The sequence below is a fragment of the Loxodonta africana genome, chromosome 7 (assembly GCF_030014295.1).
Source record: "Loxodonta africana isolate mLoxAfr1 chromosome 7, mLoxAfr1.hap2, whole genome shotgun sequence".
NCBI classification, from domain to species: Eukaryota; Metazoa; Chordata; class Mammalia; order Proboscidea; family Elephantidae; genus Loxodonta; species Loxodonta africana.
In genome coordinates, this window is record NC_087348.1 from 17,521,189 (window position 1) to 17,543,635 (window position 22,447).

The 22,447-nt window shown below is 38.4% G+C and overlaps 1 protein-coding gene across 2 annotated transcripts in view; it reads right to left on the reverse strand.

Moving 5' to 3' along the window:
* ZFP91 (ZFP91 zinc finger protein, atypical E3 ubiquitin ligase) overlaps nt 1-22,447 on the reverse strand; it is a 42,826-nt gene that overhangs the window by 10,287 nt on the left and 10,092 nt on the right. The window contains exons 3-9 of one of the 2 annotated variants that reach the window (XM_010600906.3): nt 11,349-11,561; nt 11,056-11,092; nt 10,105-10,206; nt 9,420-9,554; nt 8,400-8,450; nt 7,712-7,790; nt 6,662-6,776 (exon numbers count right to left, since the gene is read on the reverse strand). In XM_010600906.3, the coding sequence (XP_010599208.1) occupies nt 6,662-6,776; nt 7,712-7,790; nt 8,400-8,450; nt 9,420-9,554; nt 10,105-10,206; nt 11,056-11,092; nt 11,349-11,561 (732 nt within the window). Of the gene's footprint in view, nt 1-6,661; nt 6,777-7,711; nt 7,791-8,399; nt 8,451-9,419; nt 9,555-10,104; nt 10,210-11,055; nt 11,093-11,348; nt 11,562-22,447 lie in introns of both variants that reach the window. The other variant, XM_003421349.4, reaches the window with a different exon arrangement.

The following is a 22,447-nucleotide window of genomic DNA, read 5'->3' on the forward strand; positions in this document are numbered from 1 at the left end:
GAGATAGACACCTCCACATATATAGTAGGAGACTTCAACACACCACTTTCGGAGAAGGACAGGACATCCAGTAAGAAGCTCAATAGAGACACGGAAGACCTACTTACAACAATCAACCAACTTGACCTCATTGACTTATACAGAACTCTCCACCCAACTGCTGCAAAATATACTTTTTTTTCTAGTGCACATGGAACATTCTCTAGAATAGACCACATATTAGGGCATAAAACAAATCTTTGCAGAATCCAAAACATCGAAATATTACAAAGCATCTTCTCAGACCACAAGGCAATGAAGCTAGAAATCAATAACAGAAAAACTAGGGAAAAGAAATCAAATACTTGGAAAATGAACAATACCCTCCTGAAAAAAGACTGGGTTATAGAAGACATCAAGGAGGGAATAAGGAAATTCTTAGAAAGCAACGAGAATGAAAATACTTCCTATCAAAACCTCTGGGACACAGCAAAAGCAGTGCTCAGAGGCCAATTTATATCGATAAATGCACACATACAAAAAGAAGAAAGAGCCAAAATCAGAGAACTGTCCCGACAACTTGAGCAAATAGAAAGTGAGCAACAAAAGAATCCATCAGGCACCCGAAGAAAACAAATAATAAAAATTAGAGCTGAACTAAATGAATTAGAGAACAGAAAAACAATTGAAAGAATTAACAAAGCCAAAAGCTGGTTCTTTGAAAAAATTAACAAAATTGATAAACCATTGGCTAGACTGACTAAAGAAAAACAGGAAAGGAAACAAATAACCCGAATAAGAAACGAGAAGGACCACATCACAACAGAGCCAAATGAAATCAAAAGAATCATATCAGATTACTACATAAAATTGTACTCTAACAAATTTGACAACCTAGAAGAAATGGATAAATTCTTGGAACAACACTACTTACCTAAACTAACACATACAGAAGTAGAACAACTAAATAGACCCATAACAAAAAAAGAGATTGAAATGGTAATCAAAAAACTCCCAACAAAAAAAAGTCCTGGCCCAGATGGCTTCACTGCAGAGTTCTACCAAACCTTCAGAGAAGACTTAACACCATTACTATTGAAGGTATTTCAAAGTATAGAAAAAGACGGAATACTACCCAACTCATTCTATGAAGCTACCATCTCCCTGATACCAAAACCAGGTAAAGACATTACAAAAAAAGAAAATTTTAGACCTATATCCCTCATGAACATAGATGCAAAAATCCTTAATAAAATTCTAGCCAATAGAATCCAACAACACATCAAAAAAATAATTCACCCTGATCAAGTGGGATTTATACCAGGTATGCAAGGCTGGTTTAATATCAGAAAAACCATTAATGTAATCCATCACATAAATAAAACAAAAGACAAAAACCACATGATCTTATCAATTGATGCAGAAAAGGCATTTGACAAAGTCCAACACCCATTTATGATAAAAACTCTCACCAAAATAGGAATTGAAGGAAAATTCCTCAACATAATAAAGGGCATATATGCAAAGCCAACGGCCAATATCACTCTAAATGGAGAGAACCTGAAAGCATTTCCCTTGAGAACGGGAACCAGACAAGGATGCCCTTTATCACCGCTCTTATTCAACATCGTACTTGAAGTCCTAGCCAGGGCAATTAGGCTAGACAAAGAAATAAAGGGTATTCAGATTGGTAAGGAGGAAGTAAAGCTATCACTATTTGCAGATGACATGATCGTATACATGGAAAACCCTAAGAAATCCTCCAGAAAACTACTGAAACTAATAGAAGAGTTTGGAAGAGTCTCAGGATATAAAATAAACATACAAAAATCACTTGGATTCCTCTACATCAACAAAAAGAACACCGAAGAGGAAATAACCAAATCAATACCATTCACAGTAGCCCCCAAGAAGATAAAATACTTAGGAATAAATCTTACCAAGGATGTAAAAGACCTATACAAAGAAAACTATAAAACTCTGCTACAAGAAATTCAAAAGGACACGCTTAAATGGAAAAACATACCCTGCTCATGGATAGGAAGACTCAATATAGTAAAAATGTCTATTCTACCAAAAGCCATTTATACATACAACGCACTTCCAATCCAAATACCAATGTCATACTTTAAGGGAATAGAGAAACAAATCACTAATTTCATATGGAAAGGAAAGAATCCCCGGATAAGCAAAACATTACTGAAAAAGAAGAAGAAAGTGGGAGGCCTCACCCTACCTGATTTCAGAACCTATTATATAGCTACAGTAGTCAAAACAGCCTGGTACTGGTACAACAACAGGCACATAGACCAATGGAACAGAATTGAGAATCCAGATATAAATCCATCCACGTATGAGCAGCTGATATTTGACAAAGGACCAGTGTCAGTCAATTGGGGAAATAATAGTCTTTTTAACAAATGGTGCTGGCATACCTGGATATCCATTTGCAAAAGAATGAAACAGGACCCATACCTCACACCATGCACAAAAACTAACTCCAAGTGGATCAAAGACCTAAACATAAAGACTAAAACGATAAAAATCTTGGAAGAAAAAATAGGATCTACCCTAGGAGCGCTAATACAGGGCATAAACAGAATACAAAACATTACCAAAAATGATGAAAAGAAACCCGATAACTGGGAGCTCCTAAAAATCAAACACCTATGCTCATCTAAAGACTTCACCAAAAGAGTAAAAAGACCACCTACAGACTGGGAAAGAATATTCAGCTATGACATCTCAGACCAGCGCCTGATCTCTAAAATCTACATGATTCTGTCAAAACTCAACCACAAAAAGACAAACAACCCAATCAAGAAGTGGGCAAAGGATATGAACACACATTTCACTAAAGAAGATACTCAGGCAGCCAACAGATACATGAGAAAATGCTCTCGATCATTAGTCATTAGAGAAATGCAAATTAAAACTACGATGAGATTCCATCTCACACCAACTAGACTGGCATTAATTCAAAAATCACAAAATAATAAATGTTGGAGAGGCTGCGGAGAGACTGGAACTCTCATACACTGCTGGTGGGATTGTAAAATGGTACAACCACTGTGGAAATCCATCTGGCGTTATCTTAAACAGTTAGAAATAGAACTACCATACAACCCAGAAATCCCACTCCTCGGAATATACCCTAAAAATACAAGACCCTTCACACAAACAGATATATGCACACCCATGTTTATTGCAGCTCTGTTTACAATAGCAAAAAGCTGGAAGCAACCAAGATGTCCATCAACGGACGAATGGGTAAATAAATTGTGGTATATTCACACAATGGAATACTACGCATCGATAAAGAACAGTGACGAATCTCTGAAACATTTCATAACATGGAGGAATCTGGAAGGCATTATGCTGAGCGAAATGAGTCAGTTGCAAAAGGACAAATATTGTATAAGACCACTATTATAAGATCTTGAGAAATAGAAAAAACGGAAAAGAACACATACTTTTGTGGTTACAAAGGGGGGAGGGAGGGAGGGAGGGAGGGAGGGAGGGAGGGAGGGAGAGGGCTTTTTATTGATCAATCTGTAGATGGGAACTGCTTTGGGTGAAGGGAAAGACAACACTCAAAACAAGGAAGGTCAGCCTAATTGGACAGGATTAAAAGTAAAGAGGTTTCCGAGATAAAATGAAAGCTTCAAAGGATAGCGAAGCAGGGGCTGGGGTCTGGGGAACTTGGTTTGAGAGGACTTCTAAATCAATGGGCAAAACAATTCTATTATGAAAACACTCTGCATCCCACTTTGAATTGTGGCACCTGGGGTCCTAAATGCCAACAAGCAGCCATCTAAAATACATTAATTGGTCTCAACCCACCGGGAGCAAAGGCAAAGGAAGAACACCAAGGTCACACGACAACTAAGAACCCAAGAGACAGAAAGGGCCACTTGAACCAGAGACCTACAATATCCTGAGACCAGAAGAACAAGTTGGTGCCCGGCCACAATCGATGTCTGCCCTGTCAGGGAGCACAAGAGACAACTCCTGAGGGAGCAGGAGACCAATGGGATACAGACCCCAAATTCTCATTAAAAGACCACACCTAATGGTATGATTGCGACTAGAGGAATCCCAGAGACAATGCTCCCCAGAACTTCTGATGGCACAGGACAGGAACCAACCCCGAAGACAAATCATCAGGCATGAAAAGGACTGGTCAGTGGGGGGGAGAGAGATACTGATGAAGAGTGAGCTAATTAAATCAGGTGGACACGGGAGAGTGTGTTGGCAACTCTTGACTGGAGGGGGGATGGGAAGATAGAGAGAGAGGGAAGAAGGTAAAATTGGCACGAAACGAGAGACTGTAAGGGCTGACTCAATAGGGGGAGAGCAAGTGGGAGAAGGGAGTAAGATGTATGTAAACCTACATGTGACAGACTGAATGGAATGGTAAATGTTCACTTGAAGCTTAATAAAAATTAAAAAAAAAAAAAAGAATGTTGTTTGGATCAGGACTGCACTGTATTTGTAGATTGCTTTGGGTACAGTTGACATTTTCACAATGCTGAGTCTACCTATCTATGAGCATAGCCAATATATAAACACTTTTGATAAACAAAATTTATGAAGCATGTATACTGCTTTTTCTTTTTCATTAGTCTGTACATTCAGTGAGCCCCGGTGGCACAGTGGTTAAGAGCTCGGCTGCTAACTAAAAGATCAGCAATTCGAATCCAGCAGCTGCTCCTTGGAAACCCTATGGGGCAGCTCTACTCTGTCCTACAGGGTTGCTATGAGTTGGAATTGACTCAATGGTAACAGGTTTTGGTTTATGGTTATACATTCAGTAGTATTAAGACATACTTAAAAAACTAAATAGCAACATGAAAACTAGCATTCTAATCTTGATTTTACCACTAAAACAGATCTAGGTAAACAATTTAGAAAGTAAACAACTAAATTTTCCAAAGATTTTATATTTAAGTTTTTGTTTTTTCCTTTCTTACAGATTGAGAAAGCTGAGTGCTTACATATGAAGAATTCAGTATTACCTAGACAAAAACTGAACCACATCTAAAGTGGTAAGTGTACCCTCTGTATGTTATCAGACAGACATATAGATCAAAGGAACAGAATTGAGACTCCAGAAATAAATCCACAGCATCTATGGTTAACTGATTTTTGACAAGGGTGCCATGTTTTCACTGTTAGGAGTCATCAAGTCAGTTCCAGTTCATGGCAACCCTATGTAAAACAGAATCAAACACTACCAGGTCCTGCACCATCCTCAAGACTGTTCTGTGTGAGACCGCTGTTGCAGCCACTGTGTCAATCCATCTCGTTGAGGGTATTCCTCTTTTCTGCTGACCCTCTACTTTATCAAGCTTGATGTCCTTCTCTAGGGACTGGTCCCTCCTGATAATGCATCCATAGTACTGATGAGACAAAGTTTTGCCAGTCTTGCTTTCAAGGAGCACTTTGGCTATACTTCTTCTAAGACAGACTTGTTAGTCCTTCTGGAAGTCCATGGTATACTGAATATTCTTCTCCAACACCATAACTCAAAGGCATCAATTCTTCTTCAACATTCATTGTCCAGCTTTCACGTCCATATGAGGCAACTGAAAATACCATGGCCTGGGTCAGGCACACCTTAGTCCTCAAAGTGACATCTTTGCTTTTCAACACTTTAAAGAGATTTTTTGCAGATTTACCCAATGCAATGAGTTGTTTGATTTCTCAACTGCTGCTTCCATGGGCATTAATTGTGGATCCAAGTAAAATGAAAACCTTGACAACTTTTCTCCATTTATTATATGATTTTGCTTATTGGTCCAAGTGTGAGAATTTTTGTTTCCTTTATGTCTTTAATCTTCATCAGTAAAGTGCTTCAAGTCCTTCTGCCTTTCAGCAAGCACGGTTGTGTCATCTGTACACTTCAGGCTATTAACAAGTCTTCCTCCAATACTGATGCCAGTCTTCTTCATACAGTCCAGCTTCTTGGATTATTTGCTCAGCATACAGAATTAATATGTATGATGAAAGGATACAACCCTGACATACACCTTTCATGACTTTAAACCACACAGTATCCCCTTGTTCTGTTCGAATGACTGCCTCTTGGTCTATGTACAGGTTCCACATGAGCAAAATTAAGTGTTCTGGAATACCCATTCTTCATAATGTCACTCATAATTTGCTATGACTCACACAGTCGAATGCTTTTGCATAGTCAATAAAATACAGGTAAACATTTTGCTGGTATTCTCTGCTTTCAGCCAAGATCTATCTGACATCAGCAATGATATCCCTCATTCCGCGTCCTCTTCTGAATCTGGCTTTAATGTCTGGCAGTTCCCTGTCAAGGTACTGCTACAGCCGTAATTGAATTATCTTCAGCTAAATCTTGACCATGGTATTAATGACATTGTTTGATAATTTCTGCGTTCTGTCACATCACCTTTCTTTGGAATGGGTACAAACATGGCTTTCTTCCAGCCAGTTGGCCAGGTAGCTGTCTTCCAACTGATTTTCAACAAAGGTGCCAACTCCACTCAAAAAGGCAAGACAGTCTTTTTAGTAAATGGCATTGGGACAACTGGGTTTGCACATGCAAAACAATAAAGTTGGACCTTTACCTTATATTACATATAAAAATTAACTCCAGGTACAGTGCATTTAGCCACTTAATAAATATTCTATTTTTTAAAAATACCTGTATGATGCTTGGCATGTCGCAGAAGTTGCTTCTGCAGCCTGAAGAGTCGTCCACAAGAGGGATGGGGACATACGTATTTCTTCTTCAGCAAATGCTGATATTTAATGTGGTGCTAAAACAGTAAAAGAAAGTGAAAAGGGTTAAAAATTAAGGCTTCCTGAAAGCTCTTTCCTTTGCTAAGTCAAAAATTCTAAAGGAAAACCAAATACCTTGTGTATGGTTAGGTGGGCAGTATATTCTGATTAAAAACACAAGCTCTGGTCAAAAATAGGAATCTAGGTTCCAGTCTGGGTCTGTCATTCATCAGCAATACAGCCTTAGAGAAGATGTACTGAAATATTTTTAAGCTTTAGTTCCCATTTGTAAAACGGGGATAACGATAACTATCTCTAATGGTGTTGTGGGGATATAGAGATCATATATTGCACAGTATTTAGCTGGCACAAAGTAAAAGAACAGTAGCTATCATTATTACAACAGAATCAGAGTCCACAAAATCTCATGTTGTACTTGCAGCTGAACTAAAAATCAAGTAAATATTTCCTAAGCTTTTGTCATTACTATTTCATCTTCATGGTTTTTGCCAGACCTATATATAAACCACACCTTTACTTTTTTCTTTATATCTACTCACTTAAAAGATCTCTTATTGATTCTAAACGATATCAAAAAAAATTACAGATTTGAGTTGCTAGTTTTATTTTTTCTAATACACATTAATAAAATCTGTTAATCTGAGTCTTGGTGATCTCTCTTATGAATCACTTCTCCTACTACAAGGATTTAAGCCTCACTGGGAAATGCTGGAATAGTCCAAGATTCCAAGGAAAGTCATCAGTTGGGCCTCAGTTTCTTAGTCATTTTTCTAACATGATTGAAATAATTTTATCTTTAAAGAAATATTTTTCTTCACATTACTTATGTCCTTCTGTTCTTTTAGAAAACTCCAAGGCCTACGTCAAACATACAAATTTATAGTCTGATGAAGTATGAAAACCAGTAATGAAACCTACCTAAAATGCTACTTTATACAATAAAGTCACTAACCTGCAGATAGCGAGGATGGGCAAGAACAGTTCCACATCCTTCCATCTCACAACGGACATACTGGATTGGAGGCTTTTTTCTGTATCAAAATGTAGGGGAAGAGTTAGCAATGGAAAGGTGGCGGTTGGCACGGTGGCCTTTAACTCCAACTTACTATAGGGAATAGCTATCCTACACTGTGAAGAATTAACTCTTTACTAGTACACAGTCTTCAGAGAATTTGTTAGAATTAAACTGCAAATTACCAAATCCCTGATAGAGTTAAAAATAATAATACAAATGAACTAGTAAACCCCCCCAAAAACGATCAAGAGGAAGTATTAAGATTTTTGGAAACCTCAAGATCCTGCAATGGATATGAAAACATCATAGTAACCTTGAATCAGGGACATTAACGAAGTTGCCTTTGTGGAAGTTTTAAATAGCCATCCCTTGCAGGATTATTATAAGGGCTAAATACCATCTTCAGAACAATCTTGTAGGACTCACCTATAAGATTGTTATGAAGATAATACATGTAATTGTCTGGGACATACTCCAATTAGTGGTAGCTCTAATACCTAGCCCAGTTTGTTCCTACTAGCTGTAATGGATTGAGACTGTCAGTGGCTAAAAACAAATGGTGTGTCAGTAGCTAAATGCACTGTACCTAGGTATACAGATGGGTAAAATAGTGTGAGTTACTCACCTCCTTTTGGGTAACCGGGGACTTTTGTCATCTTTTCGCCTTCTTCCTCTCCTATAATTAAAGAACAGAGTAACTGTCCACGCATTCCAGATTGAAGCTTATCAAGTGAAAGATGGCTGAAAACATACAGTCAGGATCAAAGAGCAGGTGTCATATACAAAAGGTAACCCAGAACACATAAAGCTAAAGAAACATTTGGCAAAGCAAGGAAATATTTCATTCTGAAGTGATTTCACTTTCAGATGAGCCTGCATCACAAATTAAATATACGCATTTTAAGAATTAGGCAATACCATGGAAGATCGGGATAAACCTCAAGGTTATCACTTGAAGAACTGTTACACTGAAAGGTCTACCATCTAAATTTAGTCAATTAGAAAGTAGAATAAATGAATCTATTATCTAAAAACCCCAAGAATACAAACTATACTCTCCTTGAAAAGAACCAAAAATGTCTGAACACTTAAATAAATCTTATTTCTGCAACAATAAATGGTTGCTAAGCAAAAAGTTTTTACATGACTGAGGCTATCCTATCATTTGCCTATTTACTACTCCTTTGAGCATCCACATTTGCCATACTTTTTTTTTTGTTGTCTCTATCTCTGCATCCCTATAGCTACTGTATTCCCTGCTCATTTGCAGGCGCAATGGTTAAGCACTCAGCTGCTAACCAGAGGTTGGCAGTTCGAACCCATCAGCCACTCCATGGGAGAAAGATGTGGCAGTCTGCTTCCATAAAGATTATATACAGCCTTGAAAACCCTGTGGCACAGTTCTACTCTCTCCCGTAAGGTCGCTACGTGTGGGAATCAACAGCACACACAAGTATTGCTTTGAATTAAAATTACACTTTGTAAGCTCTTAAGAGTTTCAGCTGCTTGAGGCCAAATTTTTTAAGTACAAAAAATATTTAAGTATGATATACATTATCATCCCTCCCCATATTTCCACCCTCTTTTACCCCTGGTATCTTCAAAATCTGATTTTTTTTTTTTAAAGCAATAATTGCCTACTCACTTCCTAGGAGGCTCCTCATCCTCCCTAATTTCATTCTCTTCTTCCTTCACTTCTACCTCTACTTCCACTTTAATTTCCTTCTTCTCTTTCTCTTCTTTCACCTTCCCTGATCTTCTCCGTGGCTTTGGGGTTTCCCTGAAAACACAAATACATTTCAACTTTGGTATAAAGCAAAGGATCCTCTCAAGGAAAACTATGGTAACAGGGTAAAGCTTAGGGATATCACTGACTTATTATAAATTATCCTCAGCTCATGAAATGTGATCTCCCACCAATTATTCCTCATATACGTAGTAATGATATATAATAATGCCTGTGAGATGATGCCCAGGCTAAACATGCCCCAGAATCAAATTTCACCACAGATGTAAAGAGAAACAAGATAGTAAGTAAAAAAATTCAAAGTATTCAGGTAATTCATGGTGCTTTAAGATAAAACATGCAGACATCATAATTTGGATAGGAACAAAATATTCTGCAAACAGAAAAGAGGACTGTTATGAGTAGGTAATAATGAAACTAATAAGATCATATTAGATCTATAAAACAAGTGCATAATTAATTGCTCACGTAGAATTAAGTCTATACCCATTAGTTAGAAAACAAAATGAAATAAACTATGCAACAATGCTTTCCCACTTATTTTTCATTGACATGTCTGAAACATGACAAGTCTGATACATGCCTTTCTAAGTGGGGTTTGTAGGTCTCATCTCTTGGGTCGTCTTTGAACGGTATTTCCTCTTCACTGATTAACATCTCCTCTTCTTCTTCCTCTTCCTCCTCGCTACTAAAAGAAGAGAACAGAGATGAGAAATTCTAGTTGTAATGATCACATCTGACAGGATTTTATTTGGTAATTTACTGATAAAGTGGTAGCCAAAGATTCACAATAAGTTATTTAGGATTTTCATCCTTCTAATTTTTTTTTTTTAATCTAGTTGGGAGCCCTGGTGGCATAGTTGTTAAGAGCTATAGCTGCTAACCAAAAGGCTGGAAGTTTGAACCCACCAGTCACACCTTGGAAATCCTATTGGGCAGCTGTACTCGGTCCTATAGGGTCATTATGAGTCCAAACTGCCTCGACGGCAATGGGTAATTTAGTTGGACTGCAATCTAGCTGCTTTAGTCTAAAGAATAATAACTGAAACTAAAAAATCTAGATTCTAGATATGCTGTCATTTCATTAAAGGTAGGATGATGATTGCTAAATGGCACTGAAGATTTAAAAAACAAATCACTTTATAATACTATGCCTAGTATTCTGCTTTATCAGAAAAAGACCTATCGACAGACAAAATCACATGGTTTATCACAGAAGATATGGATAACATTCCAAAACAACGGCCGAAATACCCACATTTCACATTAGTGCCTAGGAAGAAAAAAGTCAGAACGTAAGAGGTACAAAAGACAGGTTTCTGAACTGAGTAACTGAAGATTGCATGATGAAAGCTCTAATCAAGGACAGGGTTGGATCTAAATTGAATACTAAAACTGAATTACCTAAGAGCAAGTTAATTTCTCTGCTATAGCTAAAGATGCTTTCATATAGAAAACAATCTTCTTAATCATTTCCTGTGATTATGCTCTATGTCCCCATAGGTTTAAATGCAGACAATGGAAGGTTTCTTACCTAATGCCACCTGGAGACTCATGTTCTTCTGCAACATCTGGTATAAAATATAGCAAAAATAAAAATTTAGAAGTCTCGATAAATATGTTTTCTGTTTGCAGCCAAGAGAAAGAAAACAAATCACTGCCTGGGGTAATTACACAAATGAGACTATCTGTAAATTGTCCTCAAAAAACCCCATCCTTATGCCACCACACCCAGTATCAGAAAGGTAAGTTGTTTTGGTCAACGTTCACCATTACGTTTTTAAAATCAACAGGCTCTTAAGTACCCATAGCCTATCTGCACTGTACCATAATCGAGCTGATCTGTATTTGGTTCTGACTTGCAGATGAGCTGCAATGAACCAGTCTTGGACCTAGAGCTTCGGGTGTTCTCTGTGTCACGATGGCGAGAGACAGATGTCCTGCTACTACTGCGCCAGCCCCGGGTAGGCCTCGTTGCAGCAATGGAAACTTCCTGAGGAAGGACAGAATTGTCTTCTTCCTCCTTCTCTTCCTTGGGATCTAAATGAAAACATACAGCATCCATCTTGAGTTTACAGTTAACGAATAACCTTTTCTACACAGTCACTATTGTAAATGCAGTCCATGACAATACGATAAATTAAACCAGTTTAATTTCCTAGGAAAAAATTAACAAGTTTTTACCAAAATAGAAAAAACAGATGAAAAGAAAATTGTATGAAACTTATCCTTAATACCATCACTCTAAAGAAAATACTTCATGTTACAAAGTAATTTTATATGGCTCAATCTACCAAAAATGAAGCCATAAGAGAAGTATGTGAAACTCACCTAGTAATTCAATTCGGGAATTCTTACCTTTAGTTCTAATGTTATAAAAAACACAAAACAAAAAACCACATAATTAAATGTTGAAAGAAAGATAACCAGACCGACGGAGGCATGAAAAAACAACATTGCGAGGTATTGCTAAAAAGGAATTCCATAATAGGAATGCCTTCCCTTGATTGTATTAAAACGTTTTTACTCAGGGCTTACATCATGAATTTGAATTCATCTTTAGGGCATCCCATGGCAAAGTCCAAGCTCTAGTGTTGTTCTATTTCAGTTGTCTTATGAGACACTGCGTGCGCGCGCACACACACACTCTGTTATTTCCCCATGCTTAAAGAGTGAAGTGAGGTAGGCCATCCTCTCCTAAGCAATAATTGATAAAAAGTTTAGTATTAGATACCGGCTTTCATTGCTTAGACCTATACAAGTTAGTATATTAAAAACAAGCCCACTTGACAATGGCAGACTTTTTTTTAGTAATCTCAAAATAGGAAAGGCCTTTCTAAGAATAGCACAAAACTTAAGAGGTCATTAAGACAGACACATATGACTACTTATACATTAAAATAATTTCTGCATGGCAAAAACCTTCATAAGCCAAGTCTAACAGCTCAAGGGAAAAATGGCAGCTCAGTAAAAGCGAAGCCACACAGCTTTCAAACGTATGAACACAAAACAAGCAAAAAGTTCAACCCCTAGTAACCAGGGAAACTCAAAAACTTGTGTGATACCATTTTCCACCTATCATACTGCAATGATCCAAACACCTGACAACACTGTACTGGGAAGGCTGTCAGCAAAAAGGCACTCTAATACACTGCTGTCAGTGTACGCATCAGCACAACCTCTAGGAAGGACAATCTGGCAATATTTACCAAAATTACAAATGCACATACCTTTTCTCCTCAAGTTTTACTACTAGACATTCACCCTATAAAACTGTCATCACATTTATAAAACGACTTATTTTTAAGTTGTAAAAGACTACAAACCTAAATATCTGGAGGGGACTGGTTATATGAATTATGATACATATATAAAAAGTCCTTGATGACTAGTTGTAAGGCATGACTTCTAGATACAAGTCTGCTCATCTAGATTTGTGATCTTGAAAAAGTCATCTCTGGCCTTCCCATTACTTTATGGGTACAGTTTATAAGACTGTACCTAGACTAGATGGTCTTTAAAGTGTAAAGTGTGTGTGTGTGTATATATATATATATACACGTGTACACACACACACGTATATATACTTCATTGTTGTATGCCGTCAAGTAGGTTCAGATTCACAGCGACACTATATGACAAAATAGAACTGCCCCATAGTGTTTCCTAGGCTGTAATCTTTACAGAAGCAGACCACCACACCTTTTCTCGTGCAGACTTTTCTATATGCCTTATATCTTGTGTTTTTCATTTCCTTCATTACTGCCTCCTAGTGTTTTTTTTTTATTATTAAATGCTATAACACTTTATAGAGGGTGCTTGTTTAATCGCTCCCTTTGAAGAAATTCTCTTAAACGTAGCTATGACCTACATGTTAAACTCCTTGATGACTAGTTGTAATCCATGATTTCTAGATCCAAGTCTGCTTATCTAGCTTTGTGGTCCTGAACAATGTCTTCTTTAGCCTTCCCATTACTTTACTGGGTACAAATCACGAGATTCTACTTAGACTAAATAGTCTTTAAAGAGTTTTTCAACTCTAATATTTTTTTTCCTGAACACTTAAAATAGTTCAAATAGGAGGACGGTAAGAAAGACAGTAATAAGTGGAAAGGATAACTGAAAAGAAATGCACAACTGATTTAATACTTATGTCAGGTTTTTAAAGGTGTTCTCACTGCTATTCATCTCTACATTCCAACCAATTTCATTTTGCTACCTCAATATATCCTCAAAAAACTTTCAAACAGTATAGTTAACACTAAAGTAGCCCCCAGTCACCAACCTGTTCTACACATTTTAACCAAAAATGTTATCATACTGTATATATTGTTTTGTCTTTTTTTTTTTTTTCTATTTAACAATATTTCTGCAGGTAATTCCATGTTATTCTATACAAACATCTCTATAGTTGTCAGGTGCTGTCCAGATGGTTCTGGCTCATAGTCATCCTGTGTACAAGAGAATGAAACACTGCCTTGTCCTGCGCCATCCTCATAATCGTTGCTTTGTTTAAGCCCATCGTTGCAGCCACTGTGTCAACCCACCTCATTGAGGGTCTTCCTCTTTTTCGCTGACCCACTACCTTACCAAGCATGATCTCTTTCTCCAGGGACTGGACTGGGTCCCTCCGGAAACATGTGCACAGTACATGAGACAAAGTCTCCCCATCCTTGCTTCTAAGGACCATTCTGGCTGTACTTCAAGACAGATGTGTTCTGGCAGTCCATAGTATATTCAAGATTCTTCGCCAACACTGTAATTCAAAGGCATCACTTCTTCTTCAGTCTTCCTTATCCAATGTCCAGGTTTCGCATGCGTAAGAGGTGAAAGAAAACACCATGGCTTGGGTCAGGGGCATCTTAGTCCTCAAAGTGGTATCTCTATAGAGTATCCCATAATAGTAAACATCATGGTTTATTCATTGATTCAGGTTAAGCTGTTTCCACTCTTCTGCTTTTATAAACATACTATATAGTGAACTTCCATATGCCATTCTATCTTCATAGGGTAGATACTTAGAGATGGAATTGTTGGATGTTAAGTATTTGTTTACATTTTATTTACATTTTGAATGAAAATACATGCAAGTAGTTCAGACTTCAAAAAGTACAAAAAGGGACACAGTAAAAACGTCTTTCCTGTTTGCATCCTTCAGCCACCCAATTCCCCTTCCTGGAGGTAACCAGCTTTTATCGATTTTTGTGTATCCCTCCAGAAGTACTGTTATCATTGCTGGTGGCTGTCATCTAGTCGGTCCCTGGCTCTTGGTAGACTCATACGAAGTGAAACGAAATGCTGCCCAGTCCTACACCATCCCTATGATGGACTGCAGATTGTGCTGTTGTGGTGCATAAGGCAGAGAGAGAGACAGAGGGCGGAAGAAAGAGAGAGTGTGAGCTCTGGCTACACAATAGTTAAGTGCCTGGCTGCTAACGAAAAGGTTGGAGGTTCGAACCCACCTTGGAAACCCTATGGGACAGTCCTACTTACTTCCCATGGCCACCGCTCCAAGACCTCTGTGTGCCCCCCCATCCCACTCCTGGTCTGCACGCGCAAAATCCTGATAAGGCCGCCAGCGCAGCCGACACAGCCCCTGCTCAGCCCAGCCGCACACCTGGCAAGTCTGGCTTCCTGTACCCAGTGGATACAGTTCTCAGGCTTTGTCCAACAGGCTCTCATAAGGTTTTAATAGGCTTTATGGGGATTTAACTATGGATTGTACCAGGACTGCCGGTATACAACACGATGTTCACACGACGTCCAAATCACATAATGTTTTATTTCACAGAATTTATCATGGATGTTAAGCGATGCATGTATTTATACAGATTTACGGGTGGTTTTATCTCAAGAAAATGGCTCATTCGGTAGCAGAGGCTGGCAAGTTCAAAGTCCGTGGATCAGGCGACAGGTTGCCAGGTCGCAGGCTGTGGAGGCTGACAAATCCAAGATCAGCAAGAAAGATGGCAGGCTGGTGGCTCACAGATCCCCAAGATTGGCAGGCAGTACGGAAGGCAGCTGGCTCAAGTCCCAAGAACCAGAGGTCAGATGATGATGAGCCAGATGCAGGATCCAGAGCAAGCGTGTGAGCTTTGCCAGAATATCCATATATATACTGAACGCCGGCCACACCCCCAAGGAAACTCTCCGCACAACTGATTGGCTGATCACATTAGCTCACATCATGGAGGATGACTATGTCATTATGTAACCGCCAAACCGTATCATCATGTACCTGCCAAACTACCTCATTACATAAGTGCCAAACCACTGAGAATCATGGCCCAGTGAAGGTGGAACACAACCTTAACCATCACAAATGCTTAACATTAGTCATCGTGGAAACGCAAATCAAAACCACAATGTGATACCACTTCACACCCACTAGGACAGCTATAAAAACAGAACAGAAAATCAGAAAATAAAAAGTGTTGGCAAAGATGTAAAAAAATTGGAACCCCTGCACATTTCTGGTGGCTGTAAAATGGTGCAGCTCATGTGAATAGTTTGGCAGTTCCTCAAAAAGTTAAACATAGAAGTACCATAAACATAGAAGTACCATATGATACAGCAATTCCACTTCGAGGTGAACACCTCAAAGAACTGAAAACAGGTATTCAAGCATACACATGTACATGAAGGTTCACAGAGCGTTACTGCTCGAGTCCATTAATATGAAATATCCAGGCTAGGTAAATCCACAGAGACAGAAAGCAGATTAGTGGTTGCCAAGGGCTGGGGGAAAAGAGGGAACAGAGATTGATACTTAATGGGTATAGGATCTCCTTTGGGGGTGATAAAAATGTTTTGGAACTAGATAAAGGTGATGGCTGTACAACACTGTGAATGTACTAAACGCCAATAAATTCTATGCTTTAAAATGGTGAATTTTTTGTTAACATGAATTTCACCTCAAAAACAAAACAAAGCATGTTTTAGGAGTAGAAATTGGCAATAGAAGGGAAACCCATACATTAGGATAAACAATCACAACCAGATATGAAAACAACCAAGCTTCTTCTGTGTGGTACTTAAAAGAAAATTTCTAGTTGCTTCTCATAATAGCAACTGAATTTGAAGATGCTCCTAGATATATAAACGAGACAAAAGAAGAAAAAGCCACAGCAGCCTGAGTGAAGGAAGACATCAGGTAAGCCACTGCCTGAGCAACAAATTGTCAACAGTGAATATAACCACATTCTTGAAAGGGGAAGGGACAAGTAAGAGTAACATGAATTAAGATAATAAGCTATTCTTGGTAGTAGTGACAAGAAAGCTTTCCCCTAATTCTTCTAAGTACCAAAGGATGAAATGTAAGTGATTCAATACAATTCTGAAGCAACAGTTCATTTTGCAAAACAAGTTACCTCTTCAAATGCCAAAAGATAGCCACTTTGTCATGCTGAAGTACTTGCAGTTAGGAGGATCATTCTAATATCATCTGGTCCTCTGACCTTCACATTGCCCCATTTTTCTAACTGAAGCTTACAGAAGTTAAATGACTTGCTCAAGATTACAAAGTTAATATTTGATGACTGGGTGAAACAGGGTGTGTGTTATTGATAGACTGGGGGAAACTAGGACACGTCTTCTCATCTCTATTTTTTAGATATTCAAGTTCTCTTCTGAGAAATTACCAAGTGTTAAATACTCAGTAAGTGCCAGATGGCACATTTATATATGTTTTTCGTTTCTTTAAATTTTGTCCTCATAACCCTACAAAGTAATTATTCCTACCTTTACAGGCAAGGAAAAGAAGTCACTGACTTCCCTAGGCTCACACATTCAGGTGTGGAGCAGAGCTTTGAATCTAGGTATATCTAAGTCCAAAGTCTATTTTCTTTCTATTGTACCACACCTAACTATATAAAGGAAACCCTGGTGGTGTAGTGGTTAAGAGCGATAGCTGCTAACCAAAAGGTCAGCAGTTCAAATCCACCAGGCACTCCTTGGAAACTCTACTGGGCAGCTGTACTCTGTCCTATAGGGTCGCTGAGTCAGAATCGACTTGACGGCAGCGGGTTTGGGTTGTTTTTTTTTTTTTTTTAATTATATAAAAGGCCCTTTGGGTGGTGCAGATGGTTTGTGCTCGACAACTAAAGGTTGGCGGTTTGAAACCACTCAGTGGTGCTGCAGAAGAAAGGCCTGACACTTGTTTTTATAAAGATTACAGCCAAGAACCCCTACGAAGCAGTTCCACTCTGTAACACACAGGGTCACCATAAGTTGGAATGGACTCAATGGCAAAGGGTTTGCTGTTTAACTATGTAAAAGAGAAAAACGGGAAAGCACTAGTGTTAAGAGCTTAATTCTGATTTGCCTCATTCCCACCCATTTCCTTATGTTTTAGAAGAGGGAACTGGAAAATATTTTTAAACAAGATATACTTTTACATATATTCTAAAGCAAGTACATTTTAAAAACCAGGAAAAAAAAAAAACTGGTTAAGAACTTAATCATTAAGAAACTAAGTGATTTTTATATTTTAACCCTGTTGACTCATTTTTAAATAAAAACTGTTAAGTGTGCTTGGTTAATACCTAGATTTTTCTAATCCTCTCATTCCCTGTTTACTATCTCTATGCATGTTTCTATTTTCTTCCTTTCCTATTTCAAAGATAGCATCAGCCAGCTGAGCATGAACAGAAAGGAAGGAAAGGAGAGTATGAGTTTAGTTTTTGACACATTATGTTTGGGATGTGTGCTGAGCCAATAATCGACAAGCTTCAAGTTCAGAGGGGTTCTTGGCTACATATATAAAATTGGGAATTGCCAGTACATAAAAATAAACTGTTGTTCTGGGCTAGATTTAGCATGGTTCACATAAAATGATCATTTTCAATATTTATGAAATGAGTTGTTTTTAGTTATTCCTAACATCTGGCTTATTCACCAATTTCTCTCTTCCAGCACCAAAACCTATTCCCTTCGAGTTGATTCCGACTCATGATGACCCCATATATTACAGAGCAGAACTGCTTCATAGGGTTTTCTGGGCTATTATCTTTACAGAAGCTGATTGTCAGGCCTTTCTTCTGTGGTGCCACTGGGTGGATCTGAGCTGCCGACCTTTAGGTTAGCAGTTGAATGCAAACTATTTATGCCATCCAGGGATGAAAAGCCTCACCATACTTGCATAGGCATCTTTAAAGATACCCTATATAACAACGCCTGAAACATGAAACTTAGAAGCCCCACACTTTCTTTGCTCCATACCCTTCCTACAAGTTAACACTAGAGAGAACAGATTTTATACTATACAGTGCTCAGTACAGAAATCATGACTCCTGATAATCATACAAATAAGTGTGGTCAGGAACAAAAAGATAAAAATATTAAATGCTAAGAACTTTATACAGGAGAAAGATGTGGCAGTCTGCTTCCATAAAAATTACAGCCTTGGGAACGCTATGGGACAGTTCTTCTCCATCCTATGAGTCAAAAACGACTCGATGGCAACAGGTAAAATCTTTACACTTTGTTGACTTGTAACCAGAACACTTCCACACTTAATTTTAGGAAAGGTAACTGTGCTGGTTTAGAGTTGTGTAGACTGGAAAACATGGCTTTCATGGCTTTACGCTGTTCCTCACATTAAAAGGACTAGCCTTGTGACTTGCTTTAACTAACAGAAAGTTGCAAATTTGACATTGTCAACTGTCAATGTCTTGCAGCTTTTGCCTACAGTCTTTTGGAATGTTGCTCTGGGGCAGCCCATGATATGAAGAAGCCTGGACTGAAGATCAAAGGAGAAAGAATGAGCCAACCAATAAATAATAAATCTTTATAGTTTTAAGCTCCTAAGTTTTTGGTTTGTTATACAGAAATAACTGATGCATTAGTTACAATAAAGAAAACAATAGGTTTAAAAATTGTCAGAGGCAAAGTGCAGACAGAAGCTGTAAATAAGAAGCTAGGAAACAAGTTGGGAGTTAATTAGTTTCAAAGAGGCAGGCCAAATTTAATGAGGTAGGCAGGCAGAAGGCAGGGCCACAGTTACCTCCAAGGGAATTAACTGCACTGAAGCTAAAAGGGCCTTTGCCTAGATGCAGTTAGATCAATCTGGCTAATTTTAATTCAGAGCAGCTTTGTCAGCCTTGGACTTAATTAAATCAGGTCAATTCCTTTTTGTCAAAGGATCTTGTTGACTCAGGATCATCTCAGTGTGAGACAGTTAGGCCCTCATGCAGATTTGCATCTCTCTTAGGAGCTGAATATGGGCTTCCCCGCTCAGGACCTTTGGTTTCCTCTGCTTCTCTTGTCTTATGCCAGGACATTCTGCTGCAACTCTCAAGTGATTCTGGCAGGGAAAGGTATCTCAATATAATTACTGTATATGGCGGAACGAAATTATAGCTGTGTCAGAGATGACACAATGAACTGAACTGAATTACAATGAGCAAACTTAGAGAAGTTATTTCCTCATGTCATGGATTGAACTGTGTCCCCCCAAAATATGTGTCAATTTGGCTAGGTCATGATTCCCTTTCTTGTATGATTGTCTACCATTTATTATCTGATGTGATTTCCCTATGTGCTGTAAATCCTATCACTATGATGTAATGAGATGGATTAGTGGCAGTTGTATTGATGAGATCTACACGATTAGACAGTGTCTTAAGCCAATCTCTTGATACAAAAGAGAAAAGCAGACACATGGGGGCCTCACACCACCAAGAAAGCGGGACTGGGAGCAGAGCGCGGGGAAGCTCCTAGTCCAGAGGAAGACTGATGACAAGGCCCTTCCTCCAGAGCTGAAAGAGACAGAAAGCCTTCATCTGGAGCTGACGCCCTGAATCTGGACTTCTAGCCTACCAGACTGTGAGAAAATAAATCTCTTTGTAAAAGCCATCCACTTTTAGTACTTCTGTTACAGCAGCACTACATGACGAAGGCACCTCGTATGTAAGGAACAGACTCACCGGATTCATAAATGTCCTGTTATTCAAATGAGTTGATAATCAAGGCTTTCTAAGCCTGTCTCACAATCCACATATATCATAAATGAGACATGTCTGTTCTTCCAGGAAGCTAGAACAGAGAGGAAGATCAAAAAAAAAAAAAAAAAAACCAAACCCAGTGCCATCGAGTCGATTTCGACTCATAGTGACCCTATAGGACAGAGTAGAACTGCCCCACAGAGTTTCCAAGGAGTGCCTGGCGGATTTGAGCTGCTGACCTCTTGGTTAGCAGCCACAGCACTTAACCACTGCGCCACCGGGGTTTCCGGAAGAACCACAGGAAGTTTGAATGTCTGAAGCAGAAAAGTGGTTTCAAGGATCTGGGGGCATTCCCAACAAAGAACAAGATGTCTAAGTAGACCATTCTTGTCGTACTGAGGGAATTAATATGGTTCCTGTTACAGTAAGATAAACAGCAAGGAAGGAAAAAGGCCAGATAAAACGCCTATCTAATGTACTGTCAGTCCTTTGAGGCATGAGCATTATTATAAGAAAGTCAGAAATTTGTGTTTCTGAAACCTGACCAACTATCCAGTTTGTATTTCTATCATTAGTTCCACTTTGTTTTCCGTAATTAGAAAAGTCCATTTACAAGATAATCCAAACTCAGCAGTGTTAAGAAAAGTCAGGTTAAGAGTTATTATTATTATTTTTTTTGCTTTTGTTTATTTGTATTTAGAAACCCTGGTGGCGTAGTGGTTAAGTGCTACAGCTGCTAACCACAGTGTCAGCAGTTCGAATCCGCCAGGCGCTCCTTGCAGACTCTATGGGGCAGTTCTACTCTGTCCTATAGGGTTGCTATGAGTCAGAATCAACTCAATGGCACTGGGTTTGGTTTTTGGTTGGTTACTTGTATTTAAGACAGCTTTAGAAGAATACCAGTTAATTTGTGAAGGAGAGCATGTCAGCTAAAAACTATGGCAAATCTGAGGGTTAAGATTGGACATATATGCCCCCTTTCATCTACTTTCCTTCCAGAGCTGTCTTCTATTCAAAACCTACAGGACCAACTAAGGAAACCAAATCATCAGCAAGGAGACTCAAAATCTTTCAATAAAGAATTGTGAAGGCAATGTCCCGAATGCTTTCTCACTTTGTTCTTTGTACAGAATGGTAAAGGTGGCAAAAGCTAGATTTTCTCACTTGAGTGGCAAAAAAAGATGAGAATACTTGTTATGTATCTGTAAGAATATATACAAATAATGTCTAAAGATGTTGGAAATGAGATACATCTGTAAAGGAAAGTTGAAAGTCGAAGTTACGATGTGCCAAGGCTGCAAGTCAAGAAGCAGAGATGAATATGTACAATCGAATGAGAGTGAGAACCAAAAGCATTCCAAACACAGGAAAAGTAAAATACTCTGTTGAAATAAAAACTGTAAAAATGTTAATAAAAATAAATTATAGTTTAGACTGTAAGACATAAAATGATACTGGTGAGGAGTGTGCTTCTTGGCTGAAGCAGACACATGAGACTACGTTGGCAGCTCCTGTCTGGAGGCGAGTGAAAAGGCAGAGGGAGCCAGGAGCAGGTTGAATGGACACAGAGAATGCAGGGTGGAGAGGAGGAGTGTGCTGTCACATTGTAGGGAGAACAACTAGGGTCACAGAACAATGTTTGTGTAAGTTTTTGTATGAGAAACTGATTTGAATTGTAAACTTTCACTTAAAGCACAATTAAAACAAAAAAGGTTTAGAGGCATAATCTATAAACTAGACAAAATCAATAAAAACAAAAACTGAGGATGTGATTCAGAGTGGAAGGAGGGGACCAAACTACTTTACATTTTTAGTAATAATTCTAGACACTATACTGATTATAAACTATAGATAAGACAAAAAAAAGGGCCTAAACATAGTTTAAGAAAAATTCCAGATCTGTTATGAACTCATTTCATATTTAACCAATCTTTCCCAAACATTACTGCTACTTAACAATTGAAAACTGTAAAACGATTCTGG